Source organism: Amphiura filiformis, chromosome 6 (genome assembly GCF_039555335.1).
Source record: "Amphiura filiformis chromosome 6, Afil_fr2py, whole genome shotgun sequence".
NCBI classification, from domain to species: domain Eukaryota; kingdom Metazoa; phylum Echinodermata; class Ophiuroidea; order Amphilepidida; family Amphiuridae; genus Amphiura; species Amphiura filiformis.
The window spans coordinates 27,767,555-27,787,496 of record NC_092633.1 but is presented as its reverse complement, the minus strand read 5'-3'; the positions used below and the strand labels follow the sequence as shown (position 1 = coordinate 27,787,496).

At 43.2% G+C, this 19,942-nt stretch overlaps 1 protein-coding gene across 1 annotated transcript in view; it reads right to left on the bottom strand.

Annotated features, from left to right (window-relative positions):
* Positions 1-4,541: 4,541 nt before the first annotated feature.
* LOC140155210 (integrator complex subunit 4-like) overlaps positions 4,542-19,942 on the bottom strand; it is a 38,140-nt gene continuing 22,739 nt past the window's right edge. Inside the window, exons 14-19 of the mRNA XM_072177955.1 lie at positions 12,843-12,936; positions 10,093-10,176; positions 9,043-9,245; positions 7,871-8,168; positions 6,364-6,484; positions 4,542-5,636 (exon numbers count right to left, since the gene is read on the bottom strand). Of these exons, the coding sequence (XP_072034056.1) occupies positions 5,455-5,636; positions 6,364-6,484; positions 7,871-8,168; positions 9,043-9,245; positions 10,093-10,176; positions 12,843-12,936 (982 nt within the window). The 3' untranslated portion in view covers positions 4,542-5,454. The remainder of the gene's footprint in view (positions 5,637-6,363; positions 6,485-7,870; positions 8,169-9,042; positions 9,246-10,092; positions 10,177-12,842; positions 12,937-19,942) is intronic.

Genomic DNA, 19,942 nt, shown 5'->3' with positions numbered 1-19,942 from the left:
GGAAATTTTTGGGGGTCATGGGCCATCATTATACCAAGTATGGGCCCCGAGGCTACTTTAGTTCTTGAGCTAGTAGAGTGCAAAGAAGTGGTCGTAAGGAGAAGAAGGCGAAGACGAAGGAGAAGACTAAACACAACAAATACAATATCTATGCCCCGTTGCACGGGCATAGATAAAGTTAGCCACTTGTCACCCTACTACAATAATTGCCGAAGTCATTTTTTGAAATTTTTAGAACAATTTATTACATTATTATGTTTTGATGAATCCAAGCGTGTGAAAATATTGGATCCAACACTTAATAATGATAAAATTGGATGCTTTATATTGGACTCGACTATGTCTCGTCCAATATTTAAAAACTCATAGCTCGACCAATAAATATGGGCTCAATCAATCCAATTTTATATCAAAATGTGGTTTATGCATCAGTTATGTAATCACCCTAATTATTTTGGATAATTCCTTTTAATTTGTAACTATTTGTTCTTGTGCAAAGATTAGTGAATATAATATATGTTTAAATGCATTCTTGAACCATATTTTGTACTTTGTTCTCTAAATTACAAACAAGTACCGTCGGATCCGTAGCGGTCGCTGCGGGACAAGGAATTCAATTTTGCAGTGTTGGTGTCTTTGAAGCAGGTTCAAGTTAAATTTCGGAAAAAAAAATTTCAAAAAAAAAAATTTGGGAAAAAAAAAAATTTAGAAAAAAAAAAAAATAAAAAAAAAAAAAAATTTGGGAAAAAAAAAAATTTCAAAAAAAAAAAAAAAATTGGGAAAAAAAAAAAATTTCAAAAAAACAAATTTCAAAAAAAAAAAAATTTGGGAAAAAAAAAAATTTCAAAAAAAAAAATTCGGAAAAAAAAAATTTCAAAAAAAAAAAAAAAATTTCGGAAAAAAAAAAAATTTCAAAAACAAAAAAAATCCCAATTTCCCTTAATTCTCTTCAATTTCCCTTAACTTCCCTCAATTTCCCTGATTTTCCCAAATTTCGGACTAAACTCTTTTCCAGTATGGGGCGGTATAGGCCCTCCCCCTCACCAAGTATCATAGCCATGCGACAAACCGTGTAGACGTAACAGCATGTTTTAACGTTTGTTACTAACGGACGGACGGACGGACTAACAGACGGAGAGACATGGTGACTTATAGAGCTGCTACCCGCAGCTAAAAATGACTTGGGCAATTATCATAGCAGGCTGACGCATTGTAGTTGTGATTTCGTATACAGTAAGCCAAAAAATTAAGGTACCAGTTATGTTCACCTCCTGTATATCCTAAACAAAGACAGATGTGTCATAATTGGAACCAGCAGCCAATAGCCGCATCTTTTAGCTCGAATTTAAGACCTCATTCGTTGAAATTGTTCAAGAAATAAAGGCACGGCGATCCCAAAACCCAAGGAAGATACCAGTTTAAAAGTTGCAGTTTGCTGTATTAAATGCCCTATTGATTTGTACACAAAGTGTTTGTGAACAAGAGAACTAGCGCTGCGCTTCCATTGATTAACACGTTAAAACTAGCGTCGTGCTTTCATTGATTAGAACACAAAAGTGCAACTTTTGATTTCGTTTCTTCATTAGGTTTTAGATCACCGTTTCTTTAATTCTCAACCAATTTCAACAAACAAGGTCTTAAAGGAGCTAAAGAGAGTACAGGTATTGACTGCTTGTTTTAATTTTGACATATTTGTCTTTATTTAGATATACAGGGGTGAACATAACTGGTACCTTAATTCTTTGGCTCACTGTATGTGGATTTTATTGACCTATGGTTTAATTTGTATTATAACATTTACAACTTTTTTCAAATTTGTCTGTTACATTTGTCAAATTGTCAGCTGAATTCTCATAAGACACGATCTGATCCACATAGATCAAAGGACATTTTGAAAAATTGATGTTTTTTATCGTTTTTACTGCTTATGTTTGCCTATTTATCAATTTACTATTGCCACCTTTTGTCTGATTGGATCAGATTGTGCCACTTATGGTGAGATATGGTACTGCTATTAGGATGTTAGAAATTTTCCTTGATGAAGATTGTAAACTGAAATATGTTCCATTTGCTTGGAATTAACATGGTAATTATAGATATAATGCAGAATGGGGTTCAAATTTTGAGTATTATTGGTGGGATTTGATCCCATTTTTGCTAAATAAAACATTTTTGTATATTTTGAACAAAAAAAGGTGAATAGGGTGAATGAAGTCTTGGGTGAGAGCCTTTTTGTTTGATTTTGCAAACTCCACATTGCCCCTACATACATTATAAAGTACAAGTATTCAAGGCATTACCCAGAGGGGTGTCTTAGGGTGTCCAAAATGGTCAAAAATACCTTATTCTACAAAATCAGGGTCTCCACTTCCCATTCACTCCATTATAAAAATCAGAATTTTAGGGTATCCAAATCGAAAACAGAGCGTCCAAATGAAACCTGGACACCCCTCTGGCTAATGGCTTGCACATATTTATGCATTACAGTATGTAAAATGTATTGAACTTGTTAAAATAAAAGGAAAACTTCAAATTTGATTACGAGTTCTGCAGTTTATTTTATACTAGCTAGTTGAGTAAACGGGAGCGGTTAGTAAACAGGAGTGTTTAGTAAACGGGAGTAAACGGTGATGATAATCATGATGTCTTGGTGTAGATTATTCATCCAGCAATAATCAGATGTTGATAATCATGTTAGCTCCTGTCATGTAAGAAGCTAAACTTTTATTTAAGTGAATATCCAGATCTGTGATAATGTTGTTATACTCACTCAATCCCTCAGATTTATTTTGCAAATCTGTCACCCAATGACCCCTTTTTTCATGACCCCTTTTTTTAATAGAAATTTACACCAAATCTGCAAATATTTTAGGCGCTTCGCTCGCATTGTGAACAAATTTAACATTTTTGTAGCAATTTCAGTTTCAAAAAGGCAAATTTTCACAAAACGTTGCCCAAAAAGTTATGTTTTACGGTTAATGGCACTGAATTTTAGCGTTCTCACACATTTTCTTGGAGGCCCCCACTACTGAATAACCCCTTTTTTGACCATAATCGCCTTCGATAGACCCCTAGTGTCATACTCTGGTAGCAGAGATGCCAGTTTTCAAGTTTTAACCTGAATACAGGTTTTTTGTGAGTTCAAATTCCTGTGTTTTTATTTATTTTCAGCCTGTTTTGGGGCTTTTTGGCCTGCATTTGTGCGCTTTTCTGTGGCATCTCTGTGGTAGGGACAGGTACGTTACTTTCATATTCGAGTGCCCCCCCCTCCCGGCGCACCCTCCATCAGACACCCTCCCTCCGCGTATTGATAAGAAGCTTGTTTTGGACATCCGATAACAACTATTATAATGTCAAAGTGGTCTCGAAATAGCTTCAATTCGGTCTTTATTTTGAATTTTTTTCAAATAGGGCCTACTCAGGGGGCCACATCCCCCTGGGTATTAAGAAGTGTCCGTTTTTGCTTCTGCTTCGGACAGCTGTACACTTACGTTTTAAACGATGATAACAACATTAGTGTCAAAATGGTGCTTCAATTGAGCCTTTATTTTGATTTTTTTCAAATACTCAACCCCCCTTGATACCCCCTGCGTATAAAGAAGTGTCCGTTTTGGCTTCTGTTTTGGACACCTGTACACTTTAAAGCAATGACAAAACAAAAATGGTCCCCGAAATGGCTTCAATTAGGCCTAGGCCTTTATTTTGATCAAGTGTTCAATTCTCAGTGGATGCTACCCCCCTCCTCAGACCATCATACAACCCTCTGCGGCGCGCGACCTATAAACCCAGACGCAGTACGTGTCAGGGTGCGTGACTCGCCACTAATCAAGCAGCGCATTTGACGCATTTTGGTCATGACCTGAGCCGTAAGGTTATTGACCTCAACGGCCTAGCAACCGACCATTTTTTTTGTTCTTTCCATAGTGATTGAATAGTTTTGCAAAAATGAACCTCAGATGGTTTAATGGCAATATGTACCCGATCAATGTACGAATAAATCAGAGCTGAAAGTGAAATCATCTCTGAGTCTATTCGCGAACAAGATTTAGCGACTTCCTTTTATTTATATAGGATAGGTGTGAATTTGTACAAGTTTATACAATCTGCTTTTACATAACAATACGGGACATAAGAAAAGGCAATCTAAGACCCCGTTTACACTAGGGAAAAGTCGTACTTCAACAACGACTTTTTTGAAGTCGAGTTCAGTCGAATTCAGGTCTAAACAGGTACAGTCGTTGTTCAAGTACGACCGAAGTCGAGTTCAAAAGTCGTTGTTCAACAATGCTCCTGAGGTTCATTAAGTCAAATTCAATTCGACCTTGTCGTGGTTGAAGTGCAACTTTTCCTGGTCTAAACAGTCATTCGAATTGAATTCGACCTTTTCATGCGTGTCGCTGACCTGGCGAGGTGAATTTCCGGTCCGTTGATGTGATATCGATAAACAACAGCTCTTCTTGTGTATTTTCGTACATGCACAGCATACTGCAGTGAGTGTACGTACATGCACGGAGTGTCTGATCGTATCTTTCTGGGGAAGGTTTTGCTAATTTTGCATTAAATTGATCGACCTGAAATTGAAATGGTTCGCAAGGTTCCCAACAAGGTGAAACCACAGAAACTTGGGGTAAAATGTCCACTGAAAACGAGCTTTTTTTGATGACCACATACAGAGACGAATTTGTTCGGGCGCATGTGTAAACACCCAGTAAAAACACAAACACGAATTAATTTATGCTAATCTTCTGTCTTAATCGAATTTGATGTCGAGTTTGAATTCGACTTTTCTCTAGTCTAAACAGGGTCTAAACAGATTTCTTTAAATGCAATCATTTTCTCAAAATGGCTCAAAAGGAGATGCAGCAGTGTTGCACCTGAGCAGAGCTGTATTTCAGACTGGTAAAACATCATTTAACCCCGGCATTTAACAAACCGTTGTTTTATTGTTGACATCTTTATAGAGGTTGGCCATCACTTTGCTTTTCATATGGGTTATCTCAGATGCAACCATGAAGGATTAGGAGTCCAGTCAGCAGAACTACCAGCTATGCAATTTACTAGCTATGAAATGGTTTGTGCCATACAGTAAAAATGTCCATTGATTGTTGATGGCTTCATTCATACTATAAATCTCTGTTAATATGAGAATAAAATGAAATGGCATGCCTTAATCCATTCCCCAACTTGTTTGGGCACCAAAACGAATATGATACAAAGCCCCAACTTATATGCAAACCAATAAATAGTTCCAGTAGCAAGTGAAATACATAAAGCTGAGAAGATATGTTATGCCATTACCTTTGTATTATAGTGTGAAAACTATCAGAAGTTGTTTTTGATTGTTTTAATTTGTCTGAAAGGAACATAAGTTTGCTTCCCAAGCCTCTCAGTCAGCTTTCCATTATGAGTCATTTTGTCAATAAGCAATTGATGATGCAAAGCTTGTTTGCTGTGCTACCTCTTAGCTGCTCTGGGCATTACATACAATTTGACTGGTTTACACAGTTCTAATGCCCCTTGTGAATCTGATCTGTTTGAAGATGATGATGATGCAAAGCCATACACACTTGATCCGGATATTTCTACAATGTTGGGGTCATAGGTCATCACCAAGGAAACCTCCACCTGGCAAGGATCTGTAAAGATGCAATTTTAATTATGGAAACAATATTATTATTTTCAACAAATTTTTTAAATACAAAGTAGCTCTGCAAAAATGCATTGTAATATTGAATAATTTGTCAGAGTTTGGAATTATTTTGTCCTACTTTGGTTTTATGAATTTAGTACACTTTGTGGTATATTGTTACCTGCTGTCTTCAGGGGCGTATTCGCGGGGTTGTGGCTACATCCTTCCCCAGAAACCAAAAATGGACCCAAAAGAGAAAATTTTAGGCTGGTTGCTATCTACATGTACGTACCACACCATTTTATTGTCTCCCTTCCGCAGGTGAGTAAACTTTTGTTGTATATACAACTGTAAGCTGATTGCAAGTTGCTCTTCTGTTTTCCCTACAAACTTCAAATTCTTCCCTAGATGGTACAGTTTGCACTCTGAACCATAGCAACATCCTTGAATCCTATTGAAACTTCTTCTTTTTTCAACATCCCCCCTTTTTTTCTAAAACACAAAATTCTTCTCCCTGTTTCCTCCCCTTTTGAGGTGAATAATGGAAGAATAGATGCCCCTGGCTGTCTTAGCATTCAATATGATGATTTGACTTCAGACACACTGCATTTTTGCCTTTAATTTCATTGTTTTCATAAGCGCCTCCTGGAAGTGACAGACTTTAGCACCACAATGTGCTAATTAGGTCAACTACTGTAATGACCCTGTTAAAAGTGTAATAATAAAAGACTCACCAGACCACATTCCATGAGATAAATATATGTCAGTCATCAATCTATGGCTTAGTGGTCCCATGCTGCGAAAATCTGACATCCTAGGAGTGAATAATTGCACCTGACCATCAGGAAATCGCACCTGCAATACACAAACATGAATGAAGAGGTCAAATGATGTGAATCAAACACACATCAGTTTTACAAGGTATCTATCCCACAGGCAGACTTTTACTTCTCTTTATTTTGATCTTTGCCTTGCCTTACAACACTGAATTAATTTAAGTTAATAATCATGGATCACAATATGATATGGTCCTCAGAAAGACGTATTACATTTAGAGGTTAATAACTTCAAATCGGTTACTTGGAGGGCATTGTGAAAAATCTAAACATTTTGCCTTTGGAACCGAGGAATATCCTGAGGGGCGTAGCACCAAGGGATATTTCAAGGTCCAAAGCAGAATGTTTAGATTTTTCACAATGCCCGACATATTACCAAAGCAAAGTTGTGAGATATTAATGACCTCGATTTGCATTCACATTTTTACAAATTATAAAATATGATTGGATTGCACGTGTTGCGTATATTCATGAGGTTATGAATACGCAATAATGTAACACTCTATGCATGAGCACAGGAAGAGACAGAGCATGATGTATGTGTTACTTATTTATAATATTATGTACCCATATGTGAAGACAATTGTCAGATGATGCAGTCAGTTCTATCCACAAAGAAACAGGACTCAATGCACAATATAATCTCTACTAAATTGCTGTAATGGATTGTTATGCATGGGGACCAAAAAGTGTACAATTTGCATGTTTTGGGAAATGTCAAAATCAGTTGATGATATATTTAATATTTCATTTGTTTGCATATACCATCTATGTTTTGTCTGTCTGCAAAATCACAGTTCTTGCACGTGCTAGGCACTTGTATACATTTTGAGATGCACACAGCCTAAACACAGAAGTGGTGCTCTGATTGGCTAATTCAATCGTCTCAAAATCATAAACACAATCTGATTCGTTGATTATGTGTCAAAGCATTGGTCATTGCAGATCGAAGCTCATGATGGGAACACAAAGGCCCACCTATATTGCTCATTAACAGGGCACTCACATCAATCAGAGGAAGAGTGACATTCTCTTCTGAAAGCCAGTGTAGCACAATGGGCTATTCCAGTTGAAATCCACACTACCCATGTGGAAAATTTAGGAAATATCTTTCATAGGGGGAGTATGGATTTGAAATGTAATTGGTCAGGGTTAATCATTTTGAAACCCATACTTCCCTTGTATTATGGCTTAATGGCTTTATTTATATCATCCACAAATGGAGTATTTCAAATGGAAATTGCCCACCTGTCTATTCTATTCTATTTGAAACTCATACTCCCTCTGTTGAAGACTTCAGCTTAATCTTCCAAAGGGGTAGTGTGGATTTCAACAGAATAGCCCAATTCACCCCCTCCATAAGCAACACAAAAACATGTCGAAGCTTGCCAGTTGATATCATTACCTGCACTTGCACTCTTTGTAAGTCTTGTACATTTTCCAGCTGACAGTCCATGAACACACTGAGTGCTAATCCAGCAGTGAACCTCAATGGGTTATCTGATCCTCCTATGGGTTCATTAATAGCGGCTGTAGCACGGCAAACCTTGTTGGAGAGGATCAGTGACGGAACCTTGGTATGGATTAGGAGAGGTTGAAGGAACTTGGCTAAGATGCCTGATTTGGTAGCAGCCAGCTTGTGCATCTCGGAGAAGAGTGCTTGTGTGAAACTGTCTGGTTGTAACGAGTGGGCAACAAATAATCTGAAACATGAAATAACAATAGATATACAATAAGGCTGAAAAATAATATCTTAATATGCTTGTTTCTGGTATTATTTTAAACCAAGATGGACGGTTTTTTTTATATCTTTTATTTTTTTTTTAGATTTGAGATTTATGTCACTTATGGATAATTCATATGCAAAGTACTGAGGTTAAGGTAAGTAGTCCAAATGTAACACATGGTGCTTTCTATCATAAAGGACAGCCAAATCTTATGACAAGTATTGAGTTTAATTGCTCCTGCAGTTTTCAAAGCAAAACAGTGTACCACAGAATTATGGCTTAGAACAGTATATAATGCTCTTGGGGCATTATATCACCTTGCTACTCTTTCTTGCAAGATACCATCTAAATGCAACATATCCCAGGCCTAGAATTTCAATGGGCACATATCAACTATTGAGCTTTCCTTTGACCAAATGAACTTATTTCAGAGACATAGGAAATGCATGACTTAACTTTCGATAATTTTTTTCCATGGTTCATAAGGTTTTGGTTTGAATACTGTATAAGTGGTTATTTTCGCGTACAGTTATTTTCGCGAATTGGAGTGAGAGAGACATTTTTGGGATTGTTATTTTCGCGATTGCCTAGTCTTGCCCTATACTTGCAATACATTTATACATATATTCGCGAGGTGTTAATTTCGCGGATGGCACTCCATTCGCGAAATCCGCGAAAATAAAACCCTCGCGAAAATTACCACTTATACAGTAATTTCCTTTGTTTAGCAAAATAAATTTATGATGTTCAATTTGTTTTCTTTAAAGAGAAAAAGCAAAGAATTTGAGAACAGTTAATCATTTGGTTCAGATGGTTTAATTAACAATTCTAACGCTTCTCAATCACAAACCTGTGCATACTGGTAAGCCTCTGTAAGTACTGCTCACAAACCATGTGAGTGGATTTGCTCTTGGAACTATCCGTTACCCTCCCTCTGAGCTGTATCACTAATTGTAATGTCCAACTTCTAAGTCTCAGCTGCAGAATAGACGCCATCTCTTGGAGACTACAGCCAAGAAACAAGTGCTCCAATTGATGGCTAAGCTCAAGAACCTGTGGAAGAGAGTTAGGTAAAATGATAGAAAATAAGAATTTTAAAATATTTGGTGAAAATATCTAAAAGAAAAGAAAATCAACTTGGTACAGCAAAGCTTTATTACGGAACTTCTTAAGTGGCAGTTACTTGTTAGGGTATAGAGGAAAGTAAAACTAGAATTACGCGGTTTGTAATTAAGGTGGCCCCCACACGAAAGGTTTGTAAACAAATAATATGCAATATGCAAATAAGCTCATTAATATTCAGAAATATGCAAATTTCATGACACAAAACTATACAGCACACAAGGCCAACACATCCAATCCCCATACCAAGTTTACAGTTGATCAGTCTTTGAGATTGAGCTGCAAGACTTCCAGTATTCATTTTCTTTTAAGTACGCATAAATTCTTCTTTTGAATGAACTTGGAAAACATTTATACTGAAGTAAATCATAAATTGAGACAAATCTCTTGTATTATTATTGTCCCTACTTATGCTTTATGATGACACAATTGGTATTCATAATAGTTGAAATTATGATTGTTGTTGGTTTAGTCATGCAGCCCTATTGCCAATTGGCAGGTAAACTTTATATCATAGTGCAATAAGTAACTGAAATAATTTTACTTCACATACTCATTTAGTTTCCTCTGTGGCTTCATTCAAAGCTCTTTGAAACAACACATAATACTTGTCCTTTTAAAAGGTAAATGTATATTTTACGCTGCCTTTAATTTTACCCTAGCAACTGTTTTTCCTATTCAATACAAATTTTTATACTGTTTTAATCTGCAACTACATTATCATGTTTCAAAACAAAATGACAAAATAATGGAATTCTTTAATGTTACAGCAAATTACCCTGTCAGCAGCTGCTGTAGCTGTATCAGCATATTGTTGAGGACATAAAGCTGCTGGTACTCCCCACTGTTCATCACTCAAAGCCTGAAATAAATGAAATGGTTGGAAATTGCGTTATCCGAAGTATGTATCATTAAAGCTACATCAAGGTTTGAGAGCCAGAGCACTCAAGAAATGCCGTTTAGAGAAAAACAAATTTTAATATTTTTGCAAACTAAATCTATTTACAACTCACAAAGTAAGTGTCTGTAACCGAAACGTCTATCCCATTCATTACAACAAATGTCAATTATGATTAAGAATAGTGGAATTTAAGATATTCTTCAGTATTCCTTCCAGTACTGAGTTACGTCTTTCTAGCGCTTACTGAAATCTATAATATCCGAGTTACGGCTTCTAACTTCCAATGTTGTCAATGGTGTGTCATTACAATCTCTTTATAATCACCAGACAAGCCCAGCGCTAACCATTGGTGGTGAAGAAATGCCATACTGTGAAGAAGCTGTCCATCTGGACATCTGGAAAGCCAACTCCCTTGATGTTGAAGAACGAATCCAATGTGCCAGAAGAACTGTCTATACACTGATGGGTGCAGGTCTTTACATGAGAAATGGCCTTCCACCTCACAGTGCTTTTCACATATGGACTACATATGTGATTTCAAGAACGCTTTATGGCATAGATGCAAACTCATTCAAACAAGCTGACATTGACAAGATGGACAAATTTTAAAGAAACATCCTCTGTCAACTTTCTTCCTTCTGTCAACTCTGTCAACTTTCTTCTTTCATCTCCCTTGATGTTGAAGAACAAATTCAATGTGTGAGAAGAACTGTCTATGTATTGATGGATGCAGGTCTTCACAGGAGAAATGGCCTCCCACCTCATATTGCTTTTCACATATGGACTACTTAATTATGGTCTCAGGTGACGTGTTATGTCAAAAGGAGACACTTTTGGGCAGGTTATGAATTTTGAGGTTTTTACATAGAGATATTTTGCTCCACAACGCCATTTTTCCAAATGAATTTGGACATTCCTAAGCGAAGATATTGAGTTCGGAAGTGATGGTTTATAAAATTGGAAATTGAGATATCGGCCTTTAAAAATATTATTGACAATGTTGAGAGTGCGAATTATCTTGAAAAATGTCTCAAAAAATACAAGATGCCAGTTACATTCTGGTCTGAAACTATCAGACAATATTTTTAACATTAATAACATCACAAATTAGCAACAAACCCAAATTGTGAAAAAATCACCCACCAGCAGATTTTTGGCTATTTCTCCATTTACGATCCTGCCCAAAAGTGTCTCCTTTTGACATGACACGTCACATATCCTCCGTCAACTTCAATTTCTGTCTTCATCTCCTGCTGCTCAATGGTTAATGGTCTCCTGGGTGCCAAGCCTGTTGAAGCCCTAATTAATTCTGCAATCTTATCTCTCTTTGGTAGCATTTCACGAGATACAGATGGTGCCAAAAGAACATTCCAATCAGGCAACTGGTTGTCTTTCAAGAGCAACTCCTGGTTTATGAACGTCAGAGAAGTCCTCAACAAAACAAGTACAACCATCCTCCATCTTTGATATAATCAAAAACCCACCTTCCAAAGTGACAGGGAAGCTAACTATTGACAAGACAATCGAAATCTACTGGAATGAGGAGCTGACCAGCGATGCAAAAACTAAATCTTCTTTAACGCATCTCAACACGTCTAATCTACAGATTGTACGACCACATCAAGTATGGTCACCCTACCAATCAACCCAAGAGAAGTAGAGAGGGCCAGCATCAAAGCAAGACTACTTACTGACACCTTTGTTCTTCAAAGCAACCACTTGAAATTTAACCAGTGTAAAGTGGAAGGTACCTGCCTGCTATACAAGACAGATCATTTCCAGCTGAGCTGTGAAGAGTTAGAACAGCCGAGAAAATTATATGCCGAAAGGCTTGACAAATTTCTCTACGATAACTAACCAAGCATGGCAAAGTGAGAGAAATATTGCTCAGCAAGAAACTGACTATTCAACTCATAATTGACTCTTCTCATCCAGAAATAGCAAAGACTTATGTTTGACACCCGAATCAACTGGTGAAATTGATGCCATCCCTAGGAGCTGGGGCTACACACTGCATGTGTACCGGAGTGCTTTGCTTGTGAAGATTTCTGCAGAGTAACTTATTGTATTTCCCCACATTATATGTTTATAACCTTCAGTCTGTGACACTTTTCCTGTCATACATCATTTGGTTATGCTAATGGTGTGTCTGGAGTAATAATGTTGTTAAAAAGTGGCATGAAGGTTAAACTGTGTCATCTCTATAGATAGAGGTACTGGACATTGTGCAGGCCGGAAAGCCTTATCTCAGTGTTGAACCAATTTGAGTTAGGGCCAGAAAGCCTTGAGTTGAGGTTTTCTGGCTAAACTGCAGTTTACTCTATTGAGATGTGGCTAAGTAGCATATTGTGCTGTATCAGCAATATAAAGTTGATTGGGTTAAAGCTTTATGGTTTTAAGAATCGGTGGGTGTTGGTGATTATTTTGGTACCAAAATCTCAAAATCACCAAAAATTGAGTTATGGCTTTCAACCCTTGACATGTTGTTTGATTGGTCCAATTGCTGACCATAAATCACAGTACTTAAAAGATGCCCACTTGTGGGTAAAAAGTTAATTTTCATTATATCATGCTATTTTGGGCTAATACAATAGACATAAAATAAATATGTGGAAAAAAAGACTGACCTTTGCAAAGACAAGTTGACACTGGATGTATAGTGATGAGAACTCTGCTGATGCAGCGAGCCTTGGCTTCAAGTGACCAACTCGATCTAGATCACTGCAACAAACACATACAACGATTATTTAATAGCGACCATAAGCACACACATGAAATAACAGTAGATCAAATTTGAATGCTGAACAAAATCTAACATTTCAAGAAATGTTTAAGAAATCGAGTAGCAAAAGTTTGCACAATATTTTTTGTGGGACCTGAGAGCGCATCAGGCACACCAGATTGTATCCAGAATGCAATTTGGTGTGTCTGATGTGCTCTCAGGTCCCACAAAAAATACTGTGCAAATGTTGCTATCCGATCCCTCAATAGATTCTGAAAATTAGCATCCTTTTAGAAAGATTTTGTCAGAAGCTTCTACCTATAATGTGAAATCTTTCATGATTTTAATTTTTAATGTTTAACACACATTTCTTCAGAAGAAATCTAGTAATGATGCAATGGAAAAATCCTGCTTTTCTTAACCATTTACTGATGACCTAAGACAAGGACATATCTATGACAATTAACACCACTGTATTTCTTCTACAGATGATAAAGTGCTATATAAAGAAGATGAGTGTCACACACAGAATTAAAGACAGAGAATCGGGACTCGCCTGCCATCTTGATACAGGCAAATGGAGCAAAAATTAGTCCCAAACAAAAATGTTTGGTAGACTCATAACCGGTGCGATCTTACCTTTCCGATGTTGATTAAGATACTTCTTGCATCGATCCCGAGATGCGGAAAAAACAATAGTCATTTTGTCCCACATAAATGAATAAATAACAAAACCCCGATCCCCGAGTGGACTCACCCATTCGGTGACGCCACACACGATAATCATCCCTTATCCGACTTGGGCAGCCCCTACTCGGCCAAACTTGTAGGGGCGGCCGGGTCGATAATCAACATCGGAAAGGTAAGATCGCACCGGTTATGAGTCTACCAAACATTTTTGTTTGGCACTAGCCTCAGTACACCGGTCGATCTTACCGCTTCCGATGTTGATTAAGATACTTCTTGCATCAACATCTGAAAGATCGATCTAGCAAGTAACCGACGGATGGAGGTACAAGATTGGCCAGCATCTGATAAGGATCGGGAGAGTGGGTAGCATGGTAATCGCGAGGTCAAACTATTTCCCCCCCACGGCCGGAAACAGAAAGACTACGTGAACAGACAAAACCCTGAACTGAAAGTGCAGTGGTTAAGAATAGAAACACTGGTTCTTACCATGTTGGAATTCTGATTGTCCGCAAAACACCTGATACCCAACCACCATGTTATCTCCGCAGAACAGCCCTGGTGAACTTATCGCCTGGTCGTTGGTTTACGTCTTTGTAGTAAACCGTGGAAAAGGACGACGGGTTCTTCCAGGACACAGCCTGACAAATCTCTTCAATGGGGACCCCCCTATGGTAGGCCCACGAAGATGAGATAGATCTGGTTGAGTGGGCCTTGGGGCGAGCGTCTTTTGTCGCCCCCGAGTCCACCAACACCTGGACCAGCCACCGTGCCAGAGTCTGTTTAGCGGCTGGACCGTGCGGTTCTGCGTGGGTGATAAATAAGCGGTCATGAGCCCCTCTTAAGGTTTGTGTTCGCCAAGGTAGTGCTGTAGCGCCTCACCGGGCACCACAACCTGTCTTCGGCTATTGACGAACCCTGCCCAATACTGGGTAGGAAGAGGGGCGAGTGTCGGAATGTACTTCGCTCATTTTTGCAAGGAAATCCGGCGAAGAAACAGCGTCGCTCCGTTGTTAGTAACATACGGAGGCTGACTTCGAGACTGCGTGCAACTCCGAGCAGCGCCGTCCCGCAAGCCAACGCCAGAAGAAAGGCCGCCTTAAGGGTGACGTAGTTAAGGGTCGCTTTTGACAGGGGCTCAAAAGGGGACCCTTAATATACTCCAAGACTGTGTTGAGGTCCCATGGAGGGACCACCTTCCTTTCCGGCGGGCGCTCGCTGAACATACCGTCGAGAAGAAGACTTAGGGACCCATCTGAATTGATAGTCGAATCCGCCTTCAAATCCCGATGAATCGAGAGAATGGCTGACTTGTAGTTGGCTATCGCTGCCTGCTGAAGTCCTGACCTGAACTTTTCTGTCAGAAAATCTGCCACTAGAGGCACAGGGGCTCTAGTGGGAGATGTATTTCTCTCATCGCACCATGCGTAGTAGGGAGCCAGACGCTGACTATACGTGCACGGAGGGTAGACTCGCTCGCCTACCCCTGGCGATGAGAGAAGCAGCTTCTGATGAAAAGCCTCCCTCCGCCGCACGCTTCCTGATAAGGGCCATGCAGCTAACTGCAGGTGCTCTAGTGGTAGACTTGGTACCTCTCCTCCGGCATCCGGAGTAGATTTGGTAACTCGGGGAGTACTCGCGGCTGTGCCGCTAGTAGATGCACCCTCGGTCCAAACCCCAGGTGTTTTGCCCAGAACGGTGCTATCAGAATGACGCTGTAATCCTCCTCCCGATCTTGGTCACCACCCTTGCGAGCAGTGAGATCGGGGAAAGCGTAAGCAGTCATTCCTCCCCAGTCTCACGGACAGAGCGCCCACGGCGAATGCCTGTGGGTCTCGCGACCCTCGAGCAGTACACCGGCAGCTGATGATTTCGATGAGATGCGAACAAATCTATCGAGGGTGGTACATCACCTCGAAGATCGCCTGGGCGACCTGCGGAGCAAGGGACCATTCTGTAGGTCCCGACACCTTTCCTCGTGACAGATCGTCCGCGAGGATGTTGGTGACTCCCGCTATGTGCATCGCTCTCAACGTAATCTGCCTGGCCTTGCACCACCCTATCAGGCGTGAAAAGCGTGCAGGCACAACCGTGGTGACCTGGTGCCCCTTGTCTGTTGAGGTAGGCCACCACGGTTGTGTTGTCCGCTTGGACAACGATATGAGATCCACGATCACCTTCTCGAAATGCTGGAGAGTTCTCTCCACTGCCCAAAGTTCGAGAAGGTTGATATGGAACTCCGCCTCCGTGGCCGACCATAGGCCCGAGACTGAGTCCCGTGGATGTGGCCCCCAGCCCAGCTTTGACGCTGCGGTCGTCACTACGTGACGCACCGCTGGTGCAGGAAACCTGACACCTTGAGTCAAATTGGGCTGATGGGTCCACCACCAGAGTTCCTCTCGCGCTGCATCTCCGACATCGAACCGCGAGGGATATTGGGTGACGACTGGGCCTGTAAAAGGCTAGAAGGTGTAGTTGTATAGGCCTCATGTGAAAGCGGCAGTACGGCACGAGGTCTACCATACTGGCCATAAGGCCCAAAACCTTCATCCATGCCACAGCGGGTGCCCCTCTGACTCGCCAAGAGTCGGGCACACCTCGCCATGTTCGCACCCTCTCGGGTGAGGGCGCCCGCGATCCCTCCTTGAGGTTGATCTGGGCCCCTAAGAATAGTGGTGTTCATGGGGACCAAATTGGATTTCTTGACGCTGATCAGAAATCCCAGGTCCCGCACCGCACGGACTACTAACTCCACGAGACACTGTGTCTCCAGTGGGGTGCGTCCCAAATGAACCAATCGTCCAGGTAGCAACACATGTTGACTCCCCTGCGCTTCAGGTACGCTGCCACCGCTTCTGACCAGGAGTGTAAACACTCTGGGGAGGTGGACAAGCGAATGGCAGGCATCGAAACTGGTAAGTTTGACCCTGTACCTTGAAGCGTAGAAACCTCTGATCTTGAGGTGCGATCGGAACATGCAGATATGCGTCCGAGAGATCTAGCGATGCCGCCCACATACCCTTGATGGGGCAGGCTAGCACCGAAGCGAGAGTCTCCATTCTGAACCTCTTGGGCCTGATGAACTAGCTCAACGGCTTGAGGTTCAGAATGGGCCTCCAGTCGCCGGTCTTCTTTGGAGCCAGAAAAAACGTGCTCCAAAACCCCTTGGTGAAAGGGGGGTAGACCGGGACAATCGCTTGCTTCGTGAGAAGCTGAGTGACCTCTGACAGTAGTGCCCGACGCTGGGGGCCGTCTGGCGGCACTACCGTGGACCTCTGAATCGTGCAGGCGCACGAGGGGTGGCTGGTAAATTCCAGCCTGTAACCCCTACTGACCACTGACAATACCCAGGCGCCCGGTGAGATGGCATGCCATCTCTGGGCGTAATGCACAGCGGCCGCCCACAGGGGAATCCCTGTGGAAGTCCAAGGCCTGCCGGCATGGACTGTCGACCGCCGTGCCCTCAGGACCGATCTGGTTTGCCACCCTTAGAAGAACGGCTCTTCTTAGGGGGCTTGCCATACGATCCAGCACTACTCTTGCGCTTCCCAGATTTTTTGGGAGGTGCTGGAGTAGCCTCGGCTCGGGTGTAGTCTGTGGTGCGCGTCCTGCTGAAGCCGGAGCTGGCGCTGAAGAACGCTTAGAAGACTTCTTCTTCTTGTGCTTCTTCTTCGCCTTACTGCCCTTCCCCTTGGTCAGGGCAGCCTCTGACTTCTTCAGAGTGCTCTCATTGGTGGCCTTCTTTGCCCGGTCCTCCACCGTAGCGCAAAAGGCCTGTCCAAAGAGTAGCCCCTGTCCCACCGAGTCTGACTTCTTCATTGCTTCAGCAAAGTCGGAGCCGTAAGTTGACTGGAGGGACAGACAGGCATTCTCCCGGCGGCGAGATGACATCCTATGGGCTAGGCCCATAGAACTCTCGTTGAGGTTAGCTGTTAGCACCGCTAACAGATTAACCTCAAGGAAGAGTTCCGACGTTGCCCGTGGTCGCTTCGCTACCTTCCTACCGAGGTGCTCGGCAAGCGTGGTAGCGCCGCTAGGGGCTCTGATAAGCGAGCGTGCTCGCTTATCGATGAGCTTTAGCTCCTCCTCCCACTGGGGAGAACGACCCGCGCGCCTTTGGCCGCCAGCGGCAGGCGCTGGCAACGCCTGGATCCATGTCAGGGACCCTGAGGTAGGTTTCAGTAGTCCTCCTGCGAAACACGCAGTGGAAGCGTGCAAGCACGCCGGCGTCAAGCTCCAGCGAGCCTGACAGCCCTACGAAACCTACCCTTGAGGTCCGCCGTGAATGCAAGTGCGGGCGACCCTTGTGTGGACGCCAGCTTAGCTGGGCATCCTACTGAAAGATGCCCTGGTCCTCCTGAACGGACTCCTCCTGAGAGAAAGCCAGGCCCAAACCTTGGGCCACACGGCTCATCACCTCAGCGGTGTCCGCAGGCAGACCATTGCTAGCGAGTTCCTCACGGGAAGCGGGGAAGGATACCTGAAGCTAGCTGCACAGCCTCATCAGACTGTGAGTCGCTACTGGTTTCATCTTCCGACTCTTTCCCTCGCCTTCAGACTCTGACTCACTCTCTGATGAGGAAGAGATCTGACGACGGGCATCTGAAGGTGGACAGGGAGGTGTCGCCACCGTGTGGCTAGCCAACTGAACACCAGCAGAAGAGGGAGTACTCCCGCTAGACCCCGAGATGCTAGCTATAGCTGCCCAGGATCCGCCCGCCCTCGCTGCTGTCGCCCTAGCCATAGCAGCGCGCGGCCTACCCTGAGCTGTATCAGGGTTAGCCACTCGCCGCCCAGGTTGGGTAACAACTGGTGGTACTGCTTGCCCAACGCTAGGCGGCACTTGCCACGGTGCTAGACCGTGGAAGAAACCACCCTGCGGCGGATACCACGGGGCATACCCTGTCGGTAGCTGACCCTGAAAGGATCCGCCACCAGGAAACCCCATGGAACGGCAGTACCAGTACCGCCTCCCCTGTTGCCACAGAGACTGTGGTAACCAGGACGCAGTACTGCGGTACCTGCGTGGTTGTAGCGTAGGTGCCCGGTAGGGCTCCTGCCGCGCACCACTGTACCCATGCCTCACAGCGCCCCCGCTAGAGGATCAAGCCGCAGGTATGGGTACCCGCTATACTGGCTGTCCCTTGGCTAAAAGGAGCTTGCCTAGTATCACGGGTAGCTGAGCGTGTATACCCTCGATCAGTCACCTCGCTACCTGAATAGGCAGTATCAATCAATGGAGCCATGCTCCGCTGAATAGATAGTGATCGATCATAAGAGGGTAATTGACCCATTGACTGTAATGGATCACCCACGCCTGCTGGCTCTCGAGGACATAAGTGGGTTGTTGATCAGCCAGGCTGTTCAAACTACCTACCCTAACCTCTTGAGCCTCGCCCAAGGTCGCTGTGTGTGGCGGACCACTCACGGCAGCTATGGGCGCGTGCATAGTGGCTACCACTGAAGTCGAGCCGTAGCTCGTCCTCGGTAGCTGCCACCGCTTGCACGTGGGTCGCTGTCCCGTGAGAGACTGCGAGCCCAGCCCCGGTATAGCCGCGAGCCAGTCCCGGAGGACAGCCGGCAGCCATTCCAAGGCCCCGGGCATCACTCGGCGGTCCCGCCATGGAACGCTGCCGTGTGACAACCCCAGTTGGTTCTGCTAAGACTACACCAAGCGTTAGCCCCGGTATCGTCTCTGCTAAACCCATGCACGTTTCATTCGACCCTTGCGGGAACGAAGCGTGCTGCGTGCCGTGGATCAACCCAGGCAAGCCCGGGTTCCACTGGCACGCTGCGTTACAGACCGCCGAGGCAAGCCCGGAGGTCCGCTTTGCACGCTGTATGCTAGGATTCAACCCAGGCAAGCCCGGGTACCCTTGGCATACTGTCCGTCGCCGCTACTTCGCGGGTGCTAGACCCGCTGTTCGCCAGCAATAGACGGGTGTCCACCTGCAAGAAGCTCGCTAGAGATCTCACTGGTAGACTGGTACTCGCTTGTTAGGGCAAGTACCGCCCTGCTGCCTGCTACTAGCTTAGACGTTAAGTCAGTGCTTTCGCTGGCTGCTAGGCCTTCGGGCTCGCTAGCAGTCCCCGGAGGGTCCGCCTGCTTTCCCGGGACCGGAGCCCCAGAGGTTACCTTAGCGTGGCCCTTGCCGGCCGCGCTAGTACCTACCATATCAATCTTACCTGTAGGCTTCTGTTTCTTAGTCTTCGCCTTCTGTCTGTGTCAAGACCCAAACGAGCGCTACTTTCTAAATCCTCAAGTGGATGTCCGATAAGCCTATGCAAAAGGAAGCACACTTATTTGATTTAGAGCAA